This window comes from Euprymna scolopes, chromosome 35 (genome assembly GCF_053919585.1).
Source record: "Euprymna scolopes isolate OS-2025 chromosome 35, ASM5391958v1, whole genome shotgun sequence".
NCBI classification, from domain to species: domain Eukaryota; kingdom Metazoa; phylum Mollusca; class Cephalopoda; order Sepiida; family Sepiolidae; genus Euprymna; species Euprymna scolopes.
The window spans coordinates 72793618-72814999 of NC_136516.1; the positions used below are offsets into that span (position 1 = coordinate 72793618).

The following is a 21382-nucleotide window of genomic DNA, read 5'->3' on the forward strand; positions in this document are numbered from 1 at the left end:
TTTATTTGGATTCTTCAGACTACTGTTCTCGGTCGATGCAACCTTTGACCTTCTTCAGGTGTATCTTGTCAGACTTGGGAATCTGCACAGAATTTCGAATGGCACCCTTTTAACTCACAAGGTAATATGCTCTCGTTCCATCAGCCATGACTGAGTAGAAGTCCCAAGTAATTTGCAATTGTATTTTGACTGTCACCCACACTGAAGATTGAACCTTCAACGACTGAATTTTACTAAGTACTTTATCCACTATGCCAGAGGTCTTTGTGATTCCTGAGTTTGACAATATATACCTGAAGAAGTTCAGAGGTCACTTCGATTGAAACATGAAAATAACACTTAAAAAATCAAAAAAATATATGAACAATGAATCCTCATCTTAAAAATTAAAAAATATCTTTTATTTTTTAATTTTTTTTATTATTTATATCTTGTACTATTTAAAAATTTATCTTTTTTTAAATATTGTCAAGTTTGATTGGTTGGCAAAAACTATCGAAACTAACATTCAGCGTTCCATTGACTTAATTCATTATTTGTGGTAGTTTTTTTTCTTTTTTTTTCTTACAAACAAAATGAATGGCACAGTATCAATCTCTCCCCCCCCCTCCATGTGAAGTGAGCAAAATTTTCTGAAAATCGCATTTTTTTATTTGAAACGAGGGCAAACGTCCCAGTTATATCTATTACAGACACACACACACACTGTTAAAAAGAAGGTGGGCTCCCTTTACTGTACTAGAAAATTGCTCACACCAGAGAGTATCCTATTATCCTATGTCTTTACAAAGCCACAATTTATCCATGCATAGAATATTGTTGTTATATAGGCTGGTGTATCTACCACTAGTCTTCTTGCTCTTAGATGGGGTCCAAAATAGTCTCAAATGTAATATGTCCTGCACTAACAGCCAAGCTCCAACCTCTGTCCCATCATCACAATGTTCTCTGATGAACTCATAGCACTTCTGCTCTCTTGACATACATTGGACTAATCAGACAAACAGCAAAATCCCACCCCTTCATTGTTTAGGTCCCTACATTTCGGAAATCCTTCTACTCTCATAGTTTCTTCCTTCAGACTGCTAGACTTTAAAATTCTTTTCCTGTTTCCTGCTCTGTATTAATCTGCAGAAGTTTAAATGTAATGTGAACAAACATCTTGTTGCTCCACTCCCCCACCGTTTTCTGTTAGACGCGATCCAAATAGTAGCCCCTCATGTGCCAATATGCCTTGTTCAGGGTGAAAAAGAGTTATAAAAAAAAAAACACACACACTCCCACACACATGTATAATGATGCTGGTTAAACAGAATTGAAAGGGAAAAGATGATGAAATACCAAAGTCTTATGTATAACATGAAAAGAAATTGGAATCTTAGGAAGATTTCCATTATTCCAGTTCCGGAGCAACTGAACTCATTAAAAAGAATTTTGAAAAAACTACCTAGCAAATATACTCGATGAACTAAGTGCAAGAGAGATTCAAACAATTGCAATTAAACGGACGGTCAAAATCTTAAAAAGATCTCTTGGTTGGAATATATGAGATAGCTGGTGAATGTTTGGCATCTGGTAGGATGCCCCATCCCCAGCTTGAGCAAACTGAGAAAATTAAAAAAGAAAAAAAAACATACGAACTTGGTACTGGATGTTGAGTATTTTTCTCTAGTTAAAGAGCTTGATATAATTATAGAGTACTATTGACAAATTTATATGGAAAAACTTCAACCACCATGTCAGTTAAAGGTAATAATTTACCTCTTTTGTTGTCAAGCAAAATTTTCAGACAAAACTTAACATTTGATTTTGCTCTCAAAATATCTAATGTTAAATGTTTTTCAGAAACTAAATTTTATGGGAATCACTTGAGACAAGGCATGAAGCCATTGAATATGGGGTGACTAAAAAAAAAAAAAGGGTCCCAATTCTAATTAGGCCCCGTTTCTTAGTGTTTTATCCGAATGAAATGAAACTTTGGTCATAACTAGTTTATTATATTCAAAACATCACATCAAAACACTAGGGTCTTTGGCCTTTTTTTTCTCTGTTCTACAGCATATGTTCTAGATGGCCTCCATTTAGCTTTTGTTTTTTTTGGGTCACCCTGTATTAGAAGCTAAAAAAAAAAAAAAAAAAAATACCACTTCAAGGTCAAAAATTAGCCAATGATAAATAGATTCTGACCTATAAAACAGCACACCTTTCTTTCTCCCTTTGTTAGAAATATTGCTCGTGGAATGTGAGGACTAAAGGACATAATAAAGAAAGCCAGTTATGAGGCTGTCAAAAGTAAACCTAAGCTCTATTTGTGCACTCTCCTTAAAATCTTTAGCATAAGCATTCAAAAAGAAAGGTTGAACAAAGATCTCCTAAGAGAATTTGGTTGGGAAATCTTGCTCCATCCTGCATATTTTCCTAATCTAGCCTTCTGATCATCACTTATTTTGAGGATTACAAAACCATTTAAATGACCTCAAGTTAGCATCACAAGAGGAGGTTGAACATATGAGCTACGAGGTTTATATTTTACATCAAAACCTAAAGAATTTTACAAGAGGCATTTTTAAGCTTCTTGAGAAATGGAATCAAGTTATAGATGCGAAAGTCATTGTTATGAATAAAGATTTTTAAAAATGCAATTTTTCATTTCCAAGATAAAATTTTAAATCGGCTAAAACTTTTGCATTGACCTGATATGTTGCTTGAGTTTGTATGGTGAAAGATTCGACTTGTTAAACACCCATCTTGCACACCCACCCACAACACCCATCATGGCTAAAAATTCAATAGTATTTTATCAAAACTTAATTTCTGTTTTCGTTTTATTTTTAATTAATACATCCGTCCGTTTCTTATACATATACACGTTCTCCCTTTTCTGCGTGGATTTACATATCTTTATTCTCTGTTGTAATTTAGGTACACTCAACCTTGCATCATTCCCTTGTGGGTAATATCACTGGCAATTGATTTGCTGTTGGTATTTCAGACCATTGTTGAAGTCATGCTTTGCTTACAAGTTCTTTAACTGCAATGAAACAATTTCTAGCAATAAAAATTTTAAATACAAAGAGAAAACTGTTGCCTTTTATACTAATAGTCACTTATCAAATTTGAAAGCCACTCGAGGATAATGCTTAATGAGATAGATTGTCAGTTGAATGATGAAAAATGTTATGAGAGATTTGCAAATGATGACTGAAATGAGCAAGATTTGATTACTTATGGGGATGATTTATGACAAGTATTTGGTGACTATCATGTTGTAGCTCACAGGGAAGTGATCCTGTGGTAACGTTTTCCATTGATGGAATTTAAAAAAAACTGTTCATGGAAATTCTGTTTAGTGCTGGGAAAAAGAAAGGAAAGTTCTTTGAAGTTGTGATATTTTTTTAGTGTGCAAAGAAAAATCACAGATTAGAGTTCAGTCGAGCACCTTTCATGGAAATAATGATAGTATAGACAAACTAGCAATGTCTCTTCTGAGCAAGCATTTTAGAGAACAGAAAAGACCTTTACCTTTCTAGATTCAATCAATCACTGCCTCTATTCAGTTTCAAGACAATGGATACTCCCTGTAGGTGTAGCTGCAAGTTTAATTGTGAAGCAAGGGTTGCGCAATCTTCAACCACACCTCTCCTGATTCTGCACTGCTTGAGTCCAGTGGCAAGAAGAAATGCTAGATGACTGGAAACAATGTAGAAATAAGTTACGAGCACATACTTCACTTGGAATTCCCAAATGGCCACCCATTTTAGTACTGACCAGGCTCAACGTTGCTTAACTCTAGATTGCAAAGTTGATTTTTGTTGAGACAAAAAGTTCTCTCAATGACACCTCCCAAGATGTGGCGTAAGTATTCCATTTAAACATGTCGTGTTTTATGACATATGAATTCCAAATATATTCATTTTAGTTAAAGCCTTTCTGTTTAAAAGTCTTAAGAATTTAAAATATGTGTGCCCCCTCCCCCTCACTCCTCCAATGATGTCCAGCGAGTGACATCACCAAATTCAGCCATTCTGAATTCTAGTTGGTCTTTTGGTGCTTAGCAGTCACTCTGGTAAAGGCTCTTGGTGTTGAAAGGTCATGTCCAGCGAATGACCAATTCACCTACATGGTGAAAGATCAAAAGGGCAAATCGTTCGGCATTAGTCACCAAGGACTGTATCACTGGAAAGCAAAGGTCATTTAAGCCAAAAAAGAAAGCCTAACACTTTGATGACTGTTTTTTTTTTTTTTTTTTTTTTTTTTGATGACATAATAAATATTTGTAGAGAAAAAAATCATACACATTCATGCATTCTTTACAAGTCTCAAGTTGGGTCCTTAATATTCATTCATGGATGGTACCATTTGGTCAATCTTGGCAAGTTTCAAGTTTAGTCATTAACCCTAAGTCTGAGGGTCAGTTTCTGAGTGATGTGGCATATAATTTAGTTATCAACCCTAAGCTTGACAGTCAGACGTTCAATAATGTGCAGTCCAATGGGAGAAAACAAAGTGGTCTGGTCAATTTTCAAGTTTAGTCATCAACACTAAATTTGTGGGTCAAACTTTCAGCATTATGGAATCTGCGGACAAGCAGAGCACAGTCTCTCAGTCTAGTTCAATTGAGTCTCTCTCTGTCTTCTGACTCTTGGTCTGACTGTCTGGAGCTCTCGATGCACACACCTATATTGAGAATTCGCTGGGAGAGGGGTATAACTCCAGCTCTCCACAAATAGAATTTAACGTACATGTTTCAACAATACATTATCAATAAAATTCTACAATTCACAACTCTGGACAATACATTATCAGACCACAAGTGGCTAATGGACTTTTAGGTCTGCCTCTCTTTTCCTTCTTCTTCATCTATTTTCCACCTCCCCTTGCTATCATGAATAGGTGGTTTCTCCTCCCCTTTTGGGCTGGTCCTCGAATCATAAATGCATTTTCTTTGTATAATCCCTTATCAAAGTTTTAACTCCGGTTAATGGTGATATTTTAATTAACAATCAATGTTTGTGTGTATGTGTGTGTAGTTTTTTTCAGCATTTTAAAAAAGAAATTTAACAACTAGACAAATTTTGGGAAATCTCTATCAATGGCATCTTATCCTCAGTATCAGTCAGTTCATGATTCAGTTTATGATAACAAAAAAAAAAAAAAAAGAAGGAAAAAAAAAAAGCAGGCAGCAAAATCTTCGGAGGTGTCAAGGATCACCCTGCCTGTGGAGGCCTGGCGTTGGCCCAGACAAAGAGGCATTATTTTGGTTATCGATGAAATTCAATTTTCCAATTCCTAAATCTTTGGGAAAGTTAATTTATTGCCAAATCCCACTTAGATCTATTGACCAGAAAATTATTCAAAATTTCTTTTGTGTAAACCCAACATATTTATTATCAAATTTTTATTTATCTATTTTTTCTTCTTTTATAACTTTAACGATCAATTAACAGTTTCAGCCTTTTTTTTTTTTTTTAATTTTTTTTTTTACACCTTCTGAATCTCGTTTTGGTAGCATATCAACCTTTTATTTTTAACCTGCTAATATGGTCGCATATGTAATAGATCCTATAGTTATGTGGTAATGAGTTCCACATATAGCAAATTCTTGGAAAGAAACTCTGTTCATGAAAATTCTGTTTCATATTAGGCACAGGGATGAAGGAAGTTGTGGTAGTAAGATATGTTCTTGTTTTATAATTGTCTTTCAAGAAGTAAACAGAGATTGTAGCTCAGGCAAGTACTTTCCATGTAAATTACAGTAGAGTGAAGAAAAACTAACAATGCCTCTTCGGTGAGAAAAAAAAGTGTCCATCCTCGTTAGGTTGCAAAATCGATTTTGATTTCTGTCAGAGCAACAAAGAATGTTTCAATTGACACAAACAATTGCCAACAGTTCAGTGATATTCCTTGCCCCATCACATTTTTTTACATTACAAAATTAAATTCTACCATAATGCATTTCAATTAATTCTGACACATTTTATTCTTTTGTTAAATTGTATACTACAAACAAAACCTCCATTCAAAACGCACCACAGCCAAACAAAAATATCAAAGAGTATCTTTGCAACGTCCAAAATGTATTTTTTTTTTGCAAAATCAAATTCCATCATCATGCATTTTGGTTTTTCACTTTCCCGGTTGTTGCTTTACATTAATACTGGACAACCATAAATCTATATATCTATAAAAGCAAATGAGAGTGTATGTGTGTGTGTGCACGCAAGAGGACACTTCTCAACCTATATACTCAACAAATTTTTAACTACAAACTTGGAATTTGATATATAGGATATTCAGACATGTGGAAAACTTTTTAATCTGTTTTCATCTGGAAAAAAAGGGCTTCTAAGGGGTTAAAATTCGTACTGAGGAGGGGGGTCATCGGATTTTTGTTTGTCAACGGTTTCACACATGTGTGAATGGTTCACATAACATTGCTTATGTTCAGAATAAGTAGGTTTGAAAACACTTTTTAAAGATCGTGTCAAGTTGGCCTAATGGTTATCATACTTTACTCATTGTCTTTAGGTTTTAGTTTCAGTCTCAGCTTTAGTATTTTTTTTTTTACTTACAAGAAGTGGACTGTTTGGAATAAACATAATACTCACATGTACATGTCTCAGTTTCCAGACAGCCTGTTAGTAGCAAATAATTCAAGATGACTGGAAACAATGCCGAGATAAGCAGAGAGCACATATAGCACCTGGAAGTCCCAAATGGTCACCCATTTAGTACTGACCAGGCTCAACATTGCTTAACTTCGGTGATCCAGTTGAGGTCTTACATGGAGATCTATCATAGACAGCCAAGAATACTCACAAAATAATTTACTTTAAAATGCTTGGTTAAAGATTTATGGTCTACTTGGTGATGGCTTCTGGTTTTAATATCAGAAATTGACAAGTGGGGTTCATCAAAAGGTCGGATGTTTTTTTGGTGGGGTGGGGATCACAATTTAAAAAAGAAAAAAAGAAAAGAAACTAATAAGAGGACTAACTTGGTTTTTATAATTGAAAAAAAAAATTTTTATATTTGTATTTATAAAGTAATCATGATTTTTTTTCACTCCCAAATGCTTTTAGTATAAATGTCAATTTCATATCAGCTGTGAAAATTATTACCATATTTTATAATTTATAGAGCCACATTTTGTGATATCTGTTTGCAGAAATTAAGCATTTTATATAGTCTGTTTATCTTAAGTAGCCTAAATAATAATTATATAGATTAACTATAGGTTTATATCATTTCATATTTACTTAAGAATGTCATGTTTATCTGTCCACAACAGAAACCCTAAGATGTCCTTGCATTTGGTGATAACAGAAAATTTCCAGTGGAAGTGGAGGGGGGGGTGCATCACTCTTGACAACATCCTAATCTATCCCCTCCCCTTCTCCTCTGACAGACATCTGGAACCACCTCTGGATACAATGTCTATCCAACCATGTATGGAATACTGATGTCACATTTGGGCTGCTGAATCTCTGTCCCATTTGAGGGTTCTTGATAAATTATAGAAAAATATCTGTAATTTGACTGACCCCCCCCCCTTCTCTGCAACATCAGCAACATTGAACCTGGTCAGTACTAAATGGGTGAACATTTGGGATTTCAAAGTGCTGTATGTGCTCTCTGCTTATCTCGGCATTGTTTCCAGTCACCCTGAACTTCTCCTTGCCATTGGACTCAAGCAGTGCCGATTCAGGAGAGGTGTGGTTGGAGATTGCGCAACACTTGCCTCACACTTACACATGCAGCTACCCCTACAGAGGGTATCCTTTGTCTTTCAAGACTGAACGGAGGCATCCAAAAGACCTCAACTTGTGTGTGAACACAATAAACAAGAAATAGAAACAACCTGACCTGATGTTGTTAGTCTCAGTCTTTTTTATAAATATTTTATGCAATGTGTTCTTCAGAATTGTCTGATTTGTTCCCTGCTTCCTTTGTTGCAGCTCATTTGACTTGTTGGTCTAGTGGTCTCCATTAATTTGCTATTTTTGATAACTCCTACTCATTGTTATTCCGATTCCAGTAGTTTTTTTCTAGCAACTGGAAGCTTGTAATGAATTTTCTTCCTGCTGACTGTCTTTTTATTTTATGTAAAGCCTTGGTCTTTACAAGACTAAGGTCAATAGGAATCTTTTGTCTTTGCGCTAATAATCTTTCACTTTTGTTAGCTCCACAAATCAATTAGCTTCATGCCTTGTCTGGAGTGATTTTCATTAAAAAAAAAAAATAATAATAAAAATGTTATCATTGCATTACTTATAGAATCTGGGTTTTTTTTTTCTTCATTTATTAATTCATCCGGAGGAAAATATTTCTACTTATTGCAATAAAACTTCTATCAGTATTTCCGTGGTAAATGCTTGACTTAACTTCTAGCTCTGCCCCACTCACCGTCTTGATAAAACCTCAGAAAGAACTTGTCTTTCTTCTTCTATGTACATAAAATTAAATAGAACTTCCATGAACAGTTTCTTTCCGCGCAACCTCCCACCTGTTTTCAAACAAGATGGGAATTTTCAAGATCACTGGCAGCAAATATCTCTTGTCATCCTGAGAATTAATCATGGTTCCCAGTCTTTTCATAGTTAACTGAAAATTTCATTAACTTTTATCCTTGAGTGGCTTTTGGGCATTAAAAAAATTTTTTTTTAATTTTCTTTCAAAATGGCGGGTGAGATAGTTACTATTTGGATGTTAATAAAAATTTATTTCCTTATTTAAAAATAAAACTATTTGATCAATTTATGTGATTTTTGGAATGTGATTGTTTTGTTCTGTGACGGTATGTACATCATACAGATTTTTCCTTTATTTTTGTTCTTTTTGCATATAAAGGGGAATTATAAACAATTACTGAATGTTTATTTCTTTTATTCAAGAAGCACTATAAAATATGAGCAGGGAAGGGGACAAACAACATAGTGGGAGTAATAGACTAAAACTTAGTAAGAAATGATCACTTGGTGATTGAATTGAAAATTATAATTAATTAGAACAATTAAAATGGATTATTTTTTTTTTACCAAACAGGGCTCTACATTGCAAGTGAAACAGTCGCATTTGCGAATGATTTTTTAAAGTGTTGACTAGAAATAATGAAACGCTTATCTTTTGGCAATTACATTTCTTTCACTGACAATCTTGAAAAGTTCACTACTGAGTGAAAAATATCTTTTAACTTTTTTTTTAATAATAATATCTTTTTAACGTTTTTTAATCAAATGAACAAAGTTAAATTATTTAAACAATAAAAGTTTAATAGTTTTTTTTTTGTTTTTTTTTTTAACATCTGAAGAAATTAGAATGTTTACACCTTCAAGTATCAACATAAAATTTAATGCATATTTAGAACGGGGGGGGGGGGGTTAGTAGACAAGTAGGCTTGAACCCAAAGCCTTGAAGTGAAGATGGAAAAGAAAGTGAAAGAAAAGCTGAGATCTTATTGCTACACTAAGACGCGGCAGGAAGTGAAACGCGTTCAAATGTAGCGATCAAAAAGTTAACAGGCAGAAAGTGAAGGTTAAGTGAATGAGTTCACACAGACGGAGAAATGAAATCATGCTGTTAGCCAGTTTAGCTTTCAGCTTTCCGCCAACCATATTTGTTTCCCCACGATGTTGGGGAAAACTAGCTCCCCATAAAAAGGGAGTGTCCAAATGAATAGCAATTGTCTGATATGAGGGGTTTCCTCCACATTGATAAAAACTGATTGCTTTCTGGAAGTCCCTGCAAAAAAGCTGGGAAGCTGCGTTCGCTTTCGATTAGTTTCGCTTTTATATGAAAAACACGAACAAACACGGAAGAGGATGGAATAGATTGAATTTTATAAAAGTCGATCAAAATAAATCTAGAGACGACATCCCTTCGCAAATCATAGATATTATAATCTAGGGAGCATATAAAAAATTTTAAAACGTAGTAACCCCCTCCCCCGAGAACCCCAGCGAAAAAAGCCTTTGCTGGACATATAAAAACGCACGCACCACTTTTGCCTTTATATATATATATATATATATATATATATATATATATATATATAAAATTACACTTATTAAAAATAACACAGAAAAATCTTTATGATGTACATACTTGTCACAGAACAAAGATGTCATATTCTAAAAATCATGTAGGTTTGGCTAGTAACTTTTCTATTTGACTAGTAAACGAAAATATTTACTTGTCAAAGGTCAGTTAAAGATAAATTTGTCCAAAGAGCCCTGCGTAATATTTTAACAAATTACAATCTAGTCTTTGCTCAGATTCAACAAAAACAAATAGTTTAATGATGACGTATATAAACTAAGTCTTGTTTAATCACAAGTAAACCTTGTTTTGCCTCCACAAGGACTAAAATTTCTACCAAAATGGGTATATATCTAATTTATAAAACTCACTATGTCTGTCGGTCTCCATATTTTCAAACTTTACCTCTTCCGAAACTAAAAATTACAGAGCAGTGCAAGGAGCCTCAAATGATTAAATTTTTTATGGACCATTCTTTTATGGATCTTTAGCCAGTTAAAATAGTTTTTAAGGAGTAATTGAAAAAAAAATCGTTATACATTTTGTACATTCATCTTAGTTTATTTTTAATTTTTAATCGTTGGTACAGTGGTAACATCACTAATTTTGAATGCTACAGTTTTTGCTTCCGGTTTTGATTCTAGTGTAACCCCTCACTCGAGAAGGTGGTTAGGACTCTTATTTCTCTAGAAATCTCGGCATGTGTCATCTAGTCTTCTCTGAGGTTGTTACATGAAATCTGGTATGCTGAAAGTGAATATCGAAGCAGCAGGCAGGAAGAAAGACAAACTCATGTAGTCTATCTACGAAAACTTAATTTTCACAAAATTATGTCCAAAAATGTTTTTACAATTCTCATTCAATTCGTAGTAAGTTTTTCCAAAGTCTCAGATCTCTTCACAGACAGCGACAGACGGATGGATGAGGTGGGGAGGGGTCACGTCTCTTCTCAGATTCAACAAGCAATCTGCTTCAACTCCTAACTCTACTCTAACTAAACTCTCTAATTTTCGCACGACAGTCGTATATATAGTAAGGTATGTGGATGGGGTGGAAATTCTCCCCAGCCAATAAGATTTCGCCACAAAATCTCCACGAAATCCTAAGCCCCAGGTCCCTGGGTGGGCACCATTCTCATACCTGAAATCTGAATTACTCATTCTCACGATTTCCAAGGTCAGCTGTCAATTCTGACATCCTACCTTGAGTTTATTTAAGGCCAGACAATGTTATAAGTGAAATTTCCTGTCATCAACTTTCAGCTATAAAAATATATTTCTCTGGTTTCAAACAATATCTATTTTGACATGAAATAAAATATATATATTTATCTTCTATCTTAAATCCTTGGGTTATCTGGCATCACCCGGGAATAAAAAGCTACTTCAGCATAGTTCTAACGCTCCTCAATGGGGGATTACGTTACACTAGCTGATGGCACCCAAATACTTTGGATTTTTTTTTTTTTTTAACTTTAGAAATACTTTGTTTTGTTTTTTTTGTTTTTTTTTTTAACTTTAGAAATCACAACTCTATTAATAATGTCAGGACAAATTAAAATATATTTAAGTGTATATTATGATCAGGCAAGAATGCTCCTACTCTAAAGCGCTGGTTTTTTTAAATTCCATTTTCTTGATTTTGTGTCACATCTTTCCGCTGTAAGGGGGAGATAAACAATTCATCAAATGTTTTGATCCGCGTTTGTTTACATTGTTTAGGTGGTATTGAGCACAGGTAGTTGACACGTATTTGACTTGTTTTCATTTTGCTGATTTTCTTTTTCTTCTTTTGTTAATTTTTTTTTTTTTTTTAGATTTGTTACCTTCTCTCCCGAGCAGAAAAGAAAAATTAAAAGATGAATTTTGCAGCCTCTTTGAGATTTTCTGGATCAAAGGGAAACCGGGCCGTGAAGATCTCATCGACAACACCCTCCTGTACTTATTTGAAATGAACATGAGACCTAAGGCAACAGTAAGTAATGCAATCTAATTCCTCAGTTCAAATTATAAATAAAAAGTTAATATATATATATTAAAAACAAATAGTTATAAAGCCACTTTCAGAAATTGAGCCCTATTTATGAAATTGAGAAAAAGTGGTTGACTAATGACATGCATCATTCTGATTTTCAGTTGAATACTCTCGTGACTGCTGATTATGCAGCCCACCTATGTGGCTTCATAAGTACTTAATTCCCTTCCGTTTAAATCCTAATTGCTAAAGACTTGGAGTTCAAATCTCTTGACCAGCAGTAATTATCATTTCTTACATTGTTGATTGCATAAGAATATAAGAATGAAACACTAGTGTATGTGTAGCTATAAAAATTGTTAATATTTATTTTAAAAAATATTGTTATATGTGAGGATAATTAAATTAGCAAATTAACATTTACAAAATACATTGTTCAAATACAAGAAATACAAGATAAGATGAATCATTTCATTATTCTATGGAGTTCTAAAAATTTGGCTTTTTTTTTTTTTTTTTTTTTTTTTTTTTCAGAGGAAAAATACCTCAAGCAAACTTGCATATATGTCTAGCTAGCCTACTCATTAGCTAATCATCGTAAGGCCCCAGTCGGTAATGGTGCATAAAAGGAGACAGGAACTTTTAAACACACCGGAAGTTGTCTCTCAATTTAGGTATAGAAGCGTCTCTCAATTTAGGTATAGAAGCACAGAAATTATACAATTTTCAATTATATTTTATGTTTATTTTTTTTCACCCCCTTATAATAAAAATATATAAAAATACATAAACTTTTTTTATCAATTATTTTTGCGATTCTTTAATCGCATAAAAAAGATATGCGATTAAAGAATAAAAAAATAATTGATAAAAAAATTTATGTATTTTTATATATTTTTATAAATTTTATAAGATTTTGTTAATATATTTTTTCAAATATATTTAGTTTTTTTTTCTTCAAATATAGTAAGTTTTATTATTAAAACCCGCGTAATCTATTTGTACTATTATGTTGTTTGAATTTAACATATGTGAAATATTCACATTTTTAAACTGTTAAACTATTTTCTGTTGCATATTCACCTTTTTTAAACTGCTAAAACTGTGACACATTCATTTTTTTTCACGTTTCTGAAAATAAATATATTTTTTAAATATTTAAATAGTTTGACCAAATACATAACATTAACTTAAATAAACGTTGTTTGAAAATATATGCGATTAAAAAAACAATTGATAAAAAGATATGTGAATAAAAAATAATTGATAAAAAAGATCGTAACAGATTACGCAGATTTAAATAAAAAAATTAACTATCTTTGAAATAAAAAAACAGACAAAGCCTAAATGTTTGAAAAAGTATATTAACAAAAAATTTATAAAAATATATAAAAATACATAAACTTTTTTATCTATTGTTTTATTTTTTTTTTAATCTTTTTAAATAATTATGTTTAAGTTTAAAAAAAAAAAAACATAAAATATAATTGAAAATTGTATCAATTCTGTGCTCCCATACCTAAATTGAGAGACACATGTGCCAACTTCCAGTATGTTTAAAAGTTCCTGCCTCCTTTTATGCACTATTACCCCCCCCCTTTCCAGTATTCTTCTTTATAAATATAAAAGCGAAAATGTGTGTAAGTATGTATGTTCGCTTTTTGTGTATGTCTGTAAAAAGCTTTTATCGCTGGACTTCTCGGTCGGCTCATTCCTTAAAACTTTTTATATCACGTCTAAATGATAATATCTAGGAGTTACGAACGGGGGTCGCATGTGTATTTAATTTGCCCAACTTTCACGCGCTATTTTTTCCAGATTTTTAGATCGTCGCGCGTATCTTTCGCTTTTCAGTATAAAAAAGCGAAATTGGATTCGAATCGGCAGTGCCCAGTCATCTCCAGAAAGTGATGTAAATGTTTGGTCAGTGCCGGCTTTTTAGTGTCATATCAAACAATTGTTTTTGTCTGGACACTCCCCTAATAAACAGGGAGCTGGTTTTCCCCAAAGTTAGCTAAAAGCAAACAAACTGAGTTATTGACCTCATTAAAAACTGTCCCGCAGAAAATGTTAACTGAGGACTAGCTATTGTTTATGTCGTCATAACGCTCGCAGAAAATGTTAACTCCATGATTTCCACTTGACCTCATTAAGTCATTAGGTGCGGACACGTGTCAATTCTCTTCCTACTTAAATAAATTCAAACGTCTTTCAGTAACTCTTTCTTGCTGGCCGATCAGTTAACATGTCATTTTTTTTTTTTTTTTTTTCACATTTTATTTTCCAACTTCGCCTCATGGCTTCGGGTTATTACTTCACCCATTTTGTTTTTAGCCCCCCCCCCCCCCAACACACACCTCCAAACTTATATCAGACAATTGCTATTTAATTTGGACAATCCCCTTTTTATGAGGAAACAAAACCAGCCAAACTTGGGTAAACAAACCAAAAAAACTGCCCCGCAGTAAATGTTAACTCCGCTACTTCTATTTGACCTCATTAAAAAAAACTGACCCACAGTAAAAGTTAACTCCGCTGCTTCTATTTAATGAGGTCGAATAGAAGTAGCGGAGTTAACTTTTATTGCGGGCACGTGTCGATTCTGTTTTTAATACTTAAGTAAATTCAAACGTGTTTCAGTTACTCTGTCTTGCTGGCCGAGCGGGTAATGTGTCACGTTTTTTTCGCACTTTATTTTCCACCTTCGCTTCAAGGCTTTCAGTTCATTCCTACCTACCTACCAAAACCATCTTTAAATCCCCCCCCCCCCGAACAAAAGAACCCAGGCAATGATTTTTTTAAGAAGTTTTAACATTTTTTTTTTATGTATATATAATATTTAAACAGGGTTATTACTGCTTATTCTTTTGTTTTGACAGCGTCATTATCTTAAGGCCTGTTGGTCCTGATGATCTGAGAGACAGGTCGGGAATCTAACTGTCAAGGAATGGAATATAGAAAAGTTATGTGTGGTACTACCAGCTGTGTCTGTATAGTTAGACATATATATATATGTGTATAGTGTGTCTGTGTAGTTAGAGATATATATAGGATCCAATAGTGCTCAATATTGGAATTTTTGTTAGTATTTATTTGCTTCCCCACCAAAGCAAATTAGGCACAAGGCCGTTTTTAATGTGGGGTAAAAACCAGCTCCCCTAAAAGTAGGCAAAAAGGGGGCACTCTGGTTACCAAAAATAATAATTGTCCCAGTATAGAGGGTTTCCCCTCCATTGACTGGTACAAATTATCTTAAGTGCAGCATCTGCAGAACCGATACTACACTTTGATCCCGGCCTGAAGAGCAAATATGTTTAAAAGAAACTAGCAGAATCTGCCCGACACTACAGGTTTTTTAATTATAATTATTCAGATTTTTTTCTAAACTGTTTCTCTCTCTCTCTCTCTCTCTCCTAATTAAACCAGGTGAAAAAGCAAAGGAAAAAAGAGAATTTCAAAAGATTGCAGAGAAAACTGCATGTGAAGTCAGGCACTAAGAGAACGTTTTCACACTGTTTCAAGAAAGACGTTAACAATTTAAATTCTGTGATGCTAGAATTAGCTTGACAGAATAAAACAGTATTACATTAAGCATTTTGAAATATTGTTGCTGGGTTTTGATAACAGGTTGCTAGGTTTTTATGACAAAAGCTTCGAGTATTTTTAATTTTTTTACAAATTTGTTTTGGAATGTTTTGTTATTTTTTAATCAGAGATCTTAAAGTCTTTATAGTAAATAATGAGTCTAACTTTATCGTCAAAATTGTGTACGAAATTTCTTATGACTTTTTCTTCTAATTTGATTTGGTTACTGTAAGCAAAGATTACAGTAATTTATAGAGAATAGAAAGTGAACTTTGGGTTTACTTTCTGCAGCTTAACTGTCTCTTCCCTTAATCCTTTAGTTCTCGCATTCGATGAATGATGTTTCTGACAGGAGATGGAGTTGTTTTCTGGGTTGTAATCTATCCATATAATACTTAGCAATAGTAAAGATAATAATTAAAATATTTTTTATCAATTTTGTTTCTTTCAGATGAAGATGATAAAACGCCTATGGCAGTTGCATGAAGGTTACCATTTGATAAAATATGATGACCCCTCATCACAGAATCTCAGAGATCAGATTTGCCAAAGTCTTGTAAATCCCGTTTTCATGAAACGAGATGAAGTAAGCATCTTTTATTTACTATCATCATCGTTAATTATTTTATTTTTTGAATAATTGATTTTTTTTCTTTGCACTAAATGGGCTCTAATTTTGTGTTGAAAACTGAGTCTTCACAAGAATAACATCCATTGTAGACTGCATATTGTCGACAAATTTCCGTTATTGTATTCCTAATTTGTGAAACTAAAATAATTTTGAATTCTTGTAGGTCCTCAGAAATTAATTTTTCCCTTTTCCTCCTCCTGTTGCTTATCTTCTTGCTGTGTCCTTGGTTGGTGTACACTCCGGGATGCAGTGATATTCTGATATAGATGACAAAAAATTCCAGATATCTAAACAATTACATTTGTTAAGTTTACTAAATAACATTAGTATATATATATATATATATATATATATATATATATATATATAAAAGTGAACGTGTCTGTCTGTGTACATTTCCCTACGCAATAACTCTGTCAATTTTTAGTCTATAGACTCGAAATTTGAAATACCGGGTACTGAGATTTGGGAAAATCGATGTGACGGGTGTCAGCCAGAAATTTGGCTGTTAAGGGGTCAAATTTCAACGATTTGACCTTTAAGAACTCTACCAAACTCCTCCGACAATTTTGGGTCTAGACACTTGAAATTTTAGATATAGGTTCCTTGAACCTGGATCTAACTTAATAAAGTGATTTGAGCCCGAAACAATAAATGTTAAGGGGTCATAATAGGGGTCAAAGTTTTAAAAAATTAACCATTTTTTTTGCTTTTTTTGCACAGCATACACCTCCAAACACCCGAGCAACGCCGGGCACCCCTGCTAGTATATATATATAGTACTCATGCAGAGAGTGATCTGGACATAACTCAGCTCATGCCTGGCTTTCCCCGGAACATGATGTCAACAGCCGGCAGAGTAAGCCGGGCGTCGGCGATGAAAACATAACAAGAAAAGAAAAACCTACCTTAATTTTTAAGTTTTATTAACTGTAAACAAAAATGTATAACAATATTTTTTTTTTTTTTGTTGCAATTTAAAAACATTATCTTTCATCTAGCAATTACTGACATAGATATAAAATTTTCAATGATTTTTTTTAAAAAGTGCAACAGAATGTACATTACATAAAATAAATCCAAGGTAATTTTTTGATTCAATTTAAATTAAATTTTTATACCTTACTTTGTAAAATTTATAAAAGTGCACTTGGAAGATAAATAAATTTAAAATTGAATCTTGTACCTTTATTTTTAAAGCCTATAGTAAAAACATTTTGTTTAACAATTTTCGTGCCTTGGATGGAATGCTTTTCTAACTTGTTCAGTAATTGTTCATATACCAATAAATTTAAGCCAAAAAGGAGAGATGACTTAAAAAGTAAGCTACAAAATTATCATATTTCATCATTAAGCATTCATATACTGTTTTAACAAAAACCAAGACTTCAAGAAATTGGTTGATAGCAACAAAAAGTGTATTTCATTGTTAGTTACAATTGTTTCAAGACCATTTGGACAAATTCAAACAATATGTCATTTGAAATTTTTCACAAGAACAGCCTTTCTTCAGACTTATTAAATAAAAAACACTTTAACAATGAAACATTAAGGAAAAGAAACATTTCCTTTATGAGGAAAAGAAAACAAGCGGGAACAATTTACCTCTGCCGCATCCTTTGTAAAGTATTTTTTTAAAGATTTATATATCTACTTATTTTCGTATCTTTATTTAAAAAAAAATTCAAACTAAATATCTTTTTAAAGGTTTATATATCTACCTATTTTCATATCTTATATATATATATATATATATATATATATATATATATATATATATACAATAAATTCATTTGAAATTGCTGCAGTTAAGCTCAAGAAAAGTCAATCTACACTTTCAGAGCATATATAACTTCATTAAACATTCCAAAGTCACAGAAGTATTCACTTATTCATATTATTTTATTGCATCTTACACATGTTTCGTTGGATGTTATGAATATACCAAACAAGTTATTAGACTTGTGTTTTTCCTGAGGAACTAATATACAGTTTTTTTTGGGGGGGGGGTGTTAAAAAAAAGCTAAGTAATGTTTAAATAAACTGGAAACTTCCAGGAATCATAAAAAAACCTAAAAAGATTAATAAGAAGTCTTATAGAAGAATATTTAAACCTACAGATATGAAAAAAAAATATACATTAATTCAAGCTCAACGAGAAGATTAAATTTGTACATGCACCATATTTGAATCAATAATGAGCTGACATTTCAAGATTTGTTTTGAAAAACAAAAAAATGATAATTTACTTATAAAACCTTGGTTAAACTTATTCGTTAAGTATTAATAATGAGAAGAAAAAAAAACTTAATTTTAGTCAGATTAGATTCGAAGTTAAGGATATCAAATTTGAAATATTACGAAACTAGAAAGTACTCAAATTCAATACTACTTACAAGTAAACAAATTTATATTATATAACTTAATTACTAAAATTTGATTAGAATGTATTTATATTATTATTTTACTAACTAGCTCCAAATGAACATATCATAATTTAGTGTTAGTAATATTAATACTGTGAGTTTAACTCACGAAACACAAAAACTATACAATTACTTTCCGCAGTTGCATCCCTTATACCATTCAAAAAGATGTTTCTGTCAATTTATGTTTATATAAACTAAAACTCTTTCAGAATCAAAGAAATATTTACTACCAATATTAATAGACTTCAGTTGAATTAATCCCCAGTACAATATATTCAAATAGAGGAGTTAACTTAATATTTAGTTGTTACAGAAAGACAAAGAAAATTATTACAGCATTAAAAACTTGTATAAGTCTAAATTCTTTTTCATAGCGACATAAATGGTCTGTATTAATGTGAGTTGTTAACTTGGATATTTGCTTAGTATAGTAATTACATTTTCTATAAAACTAGCCTGGATACCTGGCATTGCCCGGGTGTTTGGAGGTGTGTGTTGAGCAAAAAAAAAAAAAAAGTGGTAGCAGGCAGGTGGACTCGAACCCGTACCACGAAAAAGGAAAAGAACATGAAAAAATACATGATGTCTTTGCTGTTGCGTCCATCGCCAAACCAGAAGTGACATAGGTTTAAATTAAGGCTAGACAATCGAAAAGAGGCAATGACTTTCGAAAATATTGGCGAAAAAGCGACTCCTCCCTGTAGAAAAGCGCCCAGTTGAGGGTGAAGGAGATAATGTTTTTGGCCAATTTTTCGATATTTGTTGTCTGAAGGGTCGTGCTTCAAAACGATAGTGATCTCGTGAAAGTCTGTTACCTCTGTCGAAAGTTTGAGGCAGACGTACGTACATACATACATGCATTCATGCATACATACATTTAAACAGACCGGTGAGATTTATATTATAGATTATTATTTAATCTATTTTAAATTACTAGATTATTGCTTATTTTATTATTTTCATAATCCATAATTTATTCAACGAAAACACAAGGATATTATAACAGGTGCCATAAATGCCTCAAGAAAACATTTTTATTAACTTAACCAAATTTAGCAAAAGTTCTCAGGAATCCTTAAATTTTTTTAAGATTCGTGAAAATCAATTATGATGTACCACATTCAGACATATGTTTGTATTTTATATGATCTATTTTGCTCCTTTTTATTTCTCTACAATTATATCAACACAAGTAATTATGCTATTTAACCCATAGCTGGAAAGAGAAAGTGGGTGTGTGATATAGCCAAATATAAAATGAGTAATTTTGTATTTTGTTTTTCTAATTTCTTACATTTAACTAACTTTGCAAACTCACTTTTCCTGGCACAAACACACACATATAATCTGTTCTATATGAAAACACAAAAATAAAGAAAAATCTGTATGAAACCAAAATATTATATTTCCCCTAAAAAATCATGTAAATTGATCAAGTAGTTTCATTTTTATAAAGAAAGTTATTCTTAAGCAATTAATGGGAATTCGTGGGCATTACCACATAAATTTTTGCAAGTTTGAATTAAGTTATCTCCCTTTTTTTGTTAATAGATTCTTTTCAAAATAGTGAAGAAGATGGTTGCTTTTTAATTATTTATAACATTTGATTTTCTTATTTAAAAATAAAACTACCTTATCAGTTTTCATAATTTTTTGGAATGATATTTTCCTGTGTTTTTTAATAGAGAAATTCTGGAGAAGAACTGTATAAACTTTATCTCTAATATTTGACAAAAAAAAATATTCTATTTTCTCAATTTGTCTTATTTTCTTCTTCTCTAAATAATATTTTTTTTTCTTTGTAAGTTTAATAATTTCCTAAGCTGCCAAAGTTAATTTTGATTTTTTTTTTTTTTTTTTTTTTTTTTTTTCCCCCTATTTCCAGGGAGTGCGGATAATTGGAACAATTTTGCCTTTGAACATCGAATTCATGAAAACTTGTCATGAAATTATCAAGAAAAACCTTGTGAACATTTCTCGGTAAATCAGCATAAATTATATCTTTTTATTTAAACTTTTCTGTTGAACGCCCGATCGTTGATATGACACCTTTTAATGGCGCATAGCAAAAAGAAATAATGAAAACGTTCCGGTCGATGAATCACATAACTCGTATGTGTATTAGTTACGATTGCTATTAACTCTAGCTAATAATGGAGGGATCCAGCTGTTGTATGTCAACTCTGTGTAACACATGCAACATCCAAATTATTGTAATTATTACAAGTTCATGTATTTTAGAATAGAAAGTGCACTTTGGAATTTACTTTGAGCAGCCTCGTGACTCTCGCTTCCCTTCTTTTGTCCTTTAGTCATCACATTCCATAAGCAATATTTTTAACAAAGGAAGAAGAATTGCTGTTTTCTGAGTCAAAATCTATCCACATAACACTTCTCATTGGCTAGTTTTTAACTTTGAAGTCGTTTTTTAAATTCAAATGGTTTCATGCATTGTCTAAAACAATTTCATTAAACAAAAAATCCCTACCCTGGTCACTTCATATTTTTTTTTGTATATGTTTCTGCATACCTCAAAAAATGACCAATTTGAAACAAAGATTGATGGAAGACATTGAACATTTATTCAACTTGATCTTTGTTCAAATCACTGAACAGTAAGAAGGGGGTGGGCGAAGTGTCGGGAAAACGATTGAAACAACTAATTATATTCTACACCTCTAATCATTTGACACTTTCATGCGCTGTCTGCTCGCTCTCCACACTC

The 21382-nt window shown here is 32.4% G+C and overlaps 1 protein-coding gene across 2 annotated transcripts in view; it reads left to right on the forward strand.

Moving 5' to 3' along the window:
- The window catches only part of LOC145259925 (condensin-2 complex subunit G2-like), a 157853-nt gene that overhangs the window by 51297 nt on the left and 85174 nt on the right, over positions 1-21382 (forward strand). For both annotated transcript variants that reach the window (XM_080117886.1, XM_080117885.1), the window contains 3 exons: positions 11855-12012; positions 16049-16183; positions 20543-20637. In XM_080117886.1, the coding sequence (XP_079974012.1) occupies positions 11855-12012; positions 16049-16183; positions 20543-20637 (388 nt within the window). The remainder of the gene's footprint in view (positions 1-11854; positions 12013-16048; positions 16184-20542; positions 20638-21382) is intronic.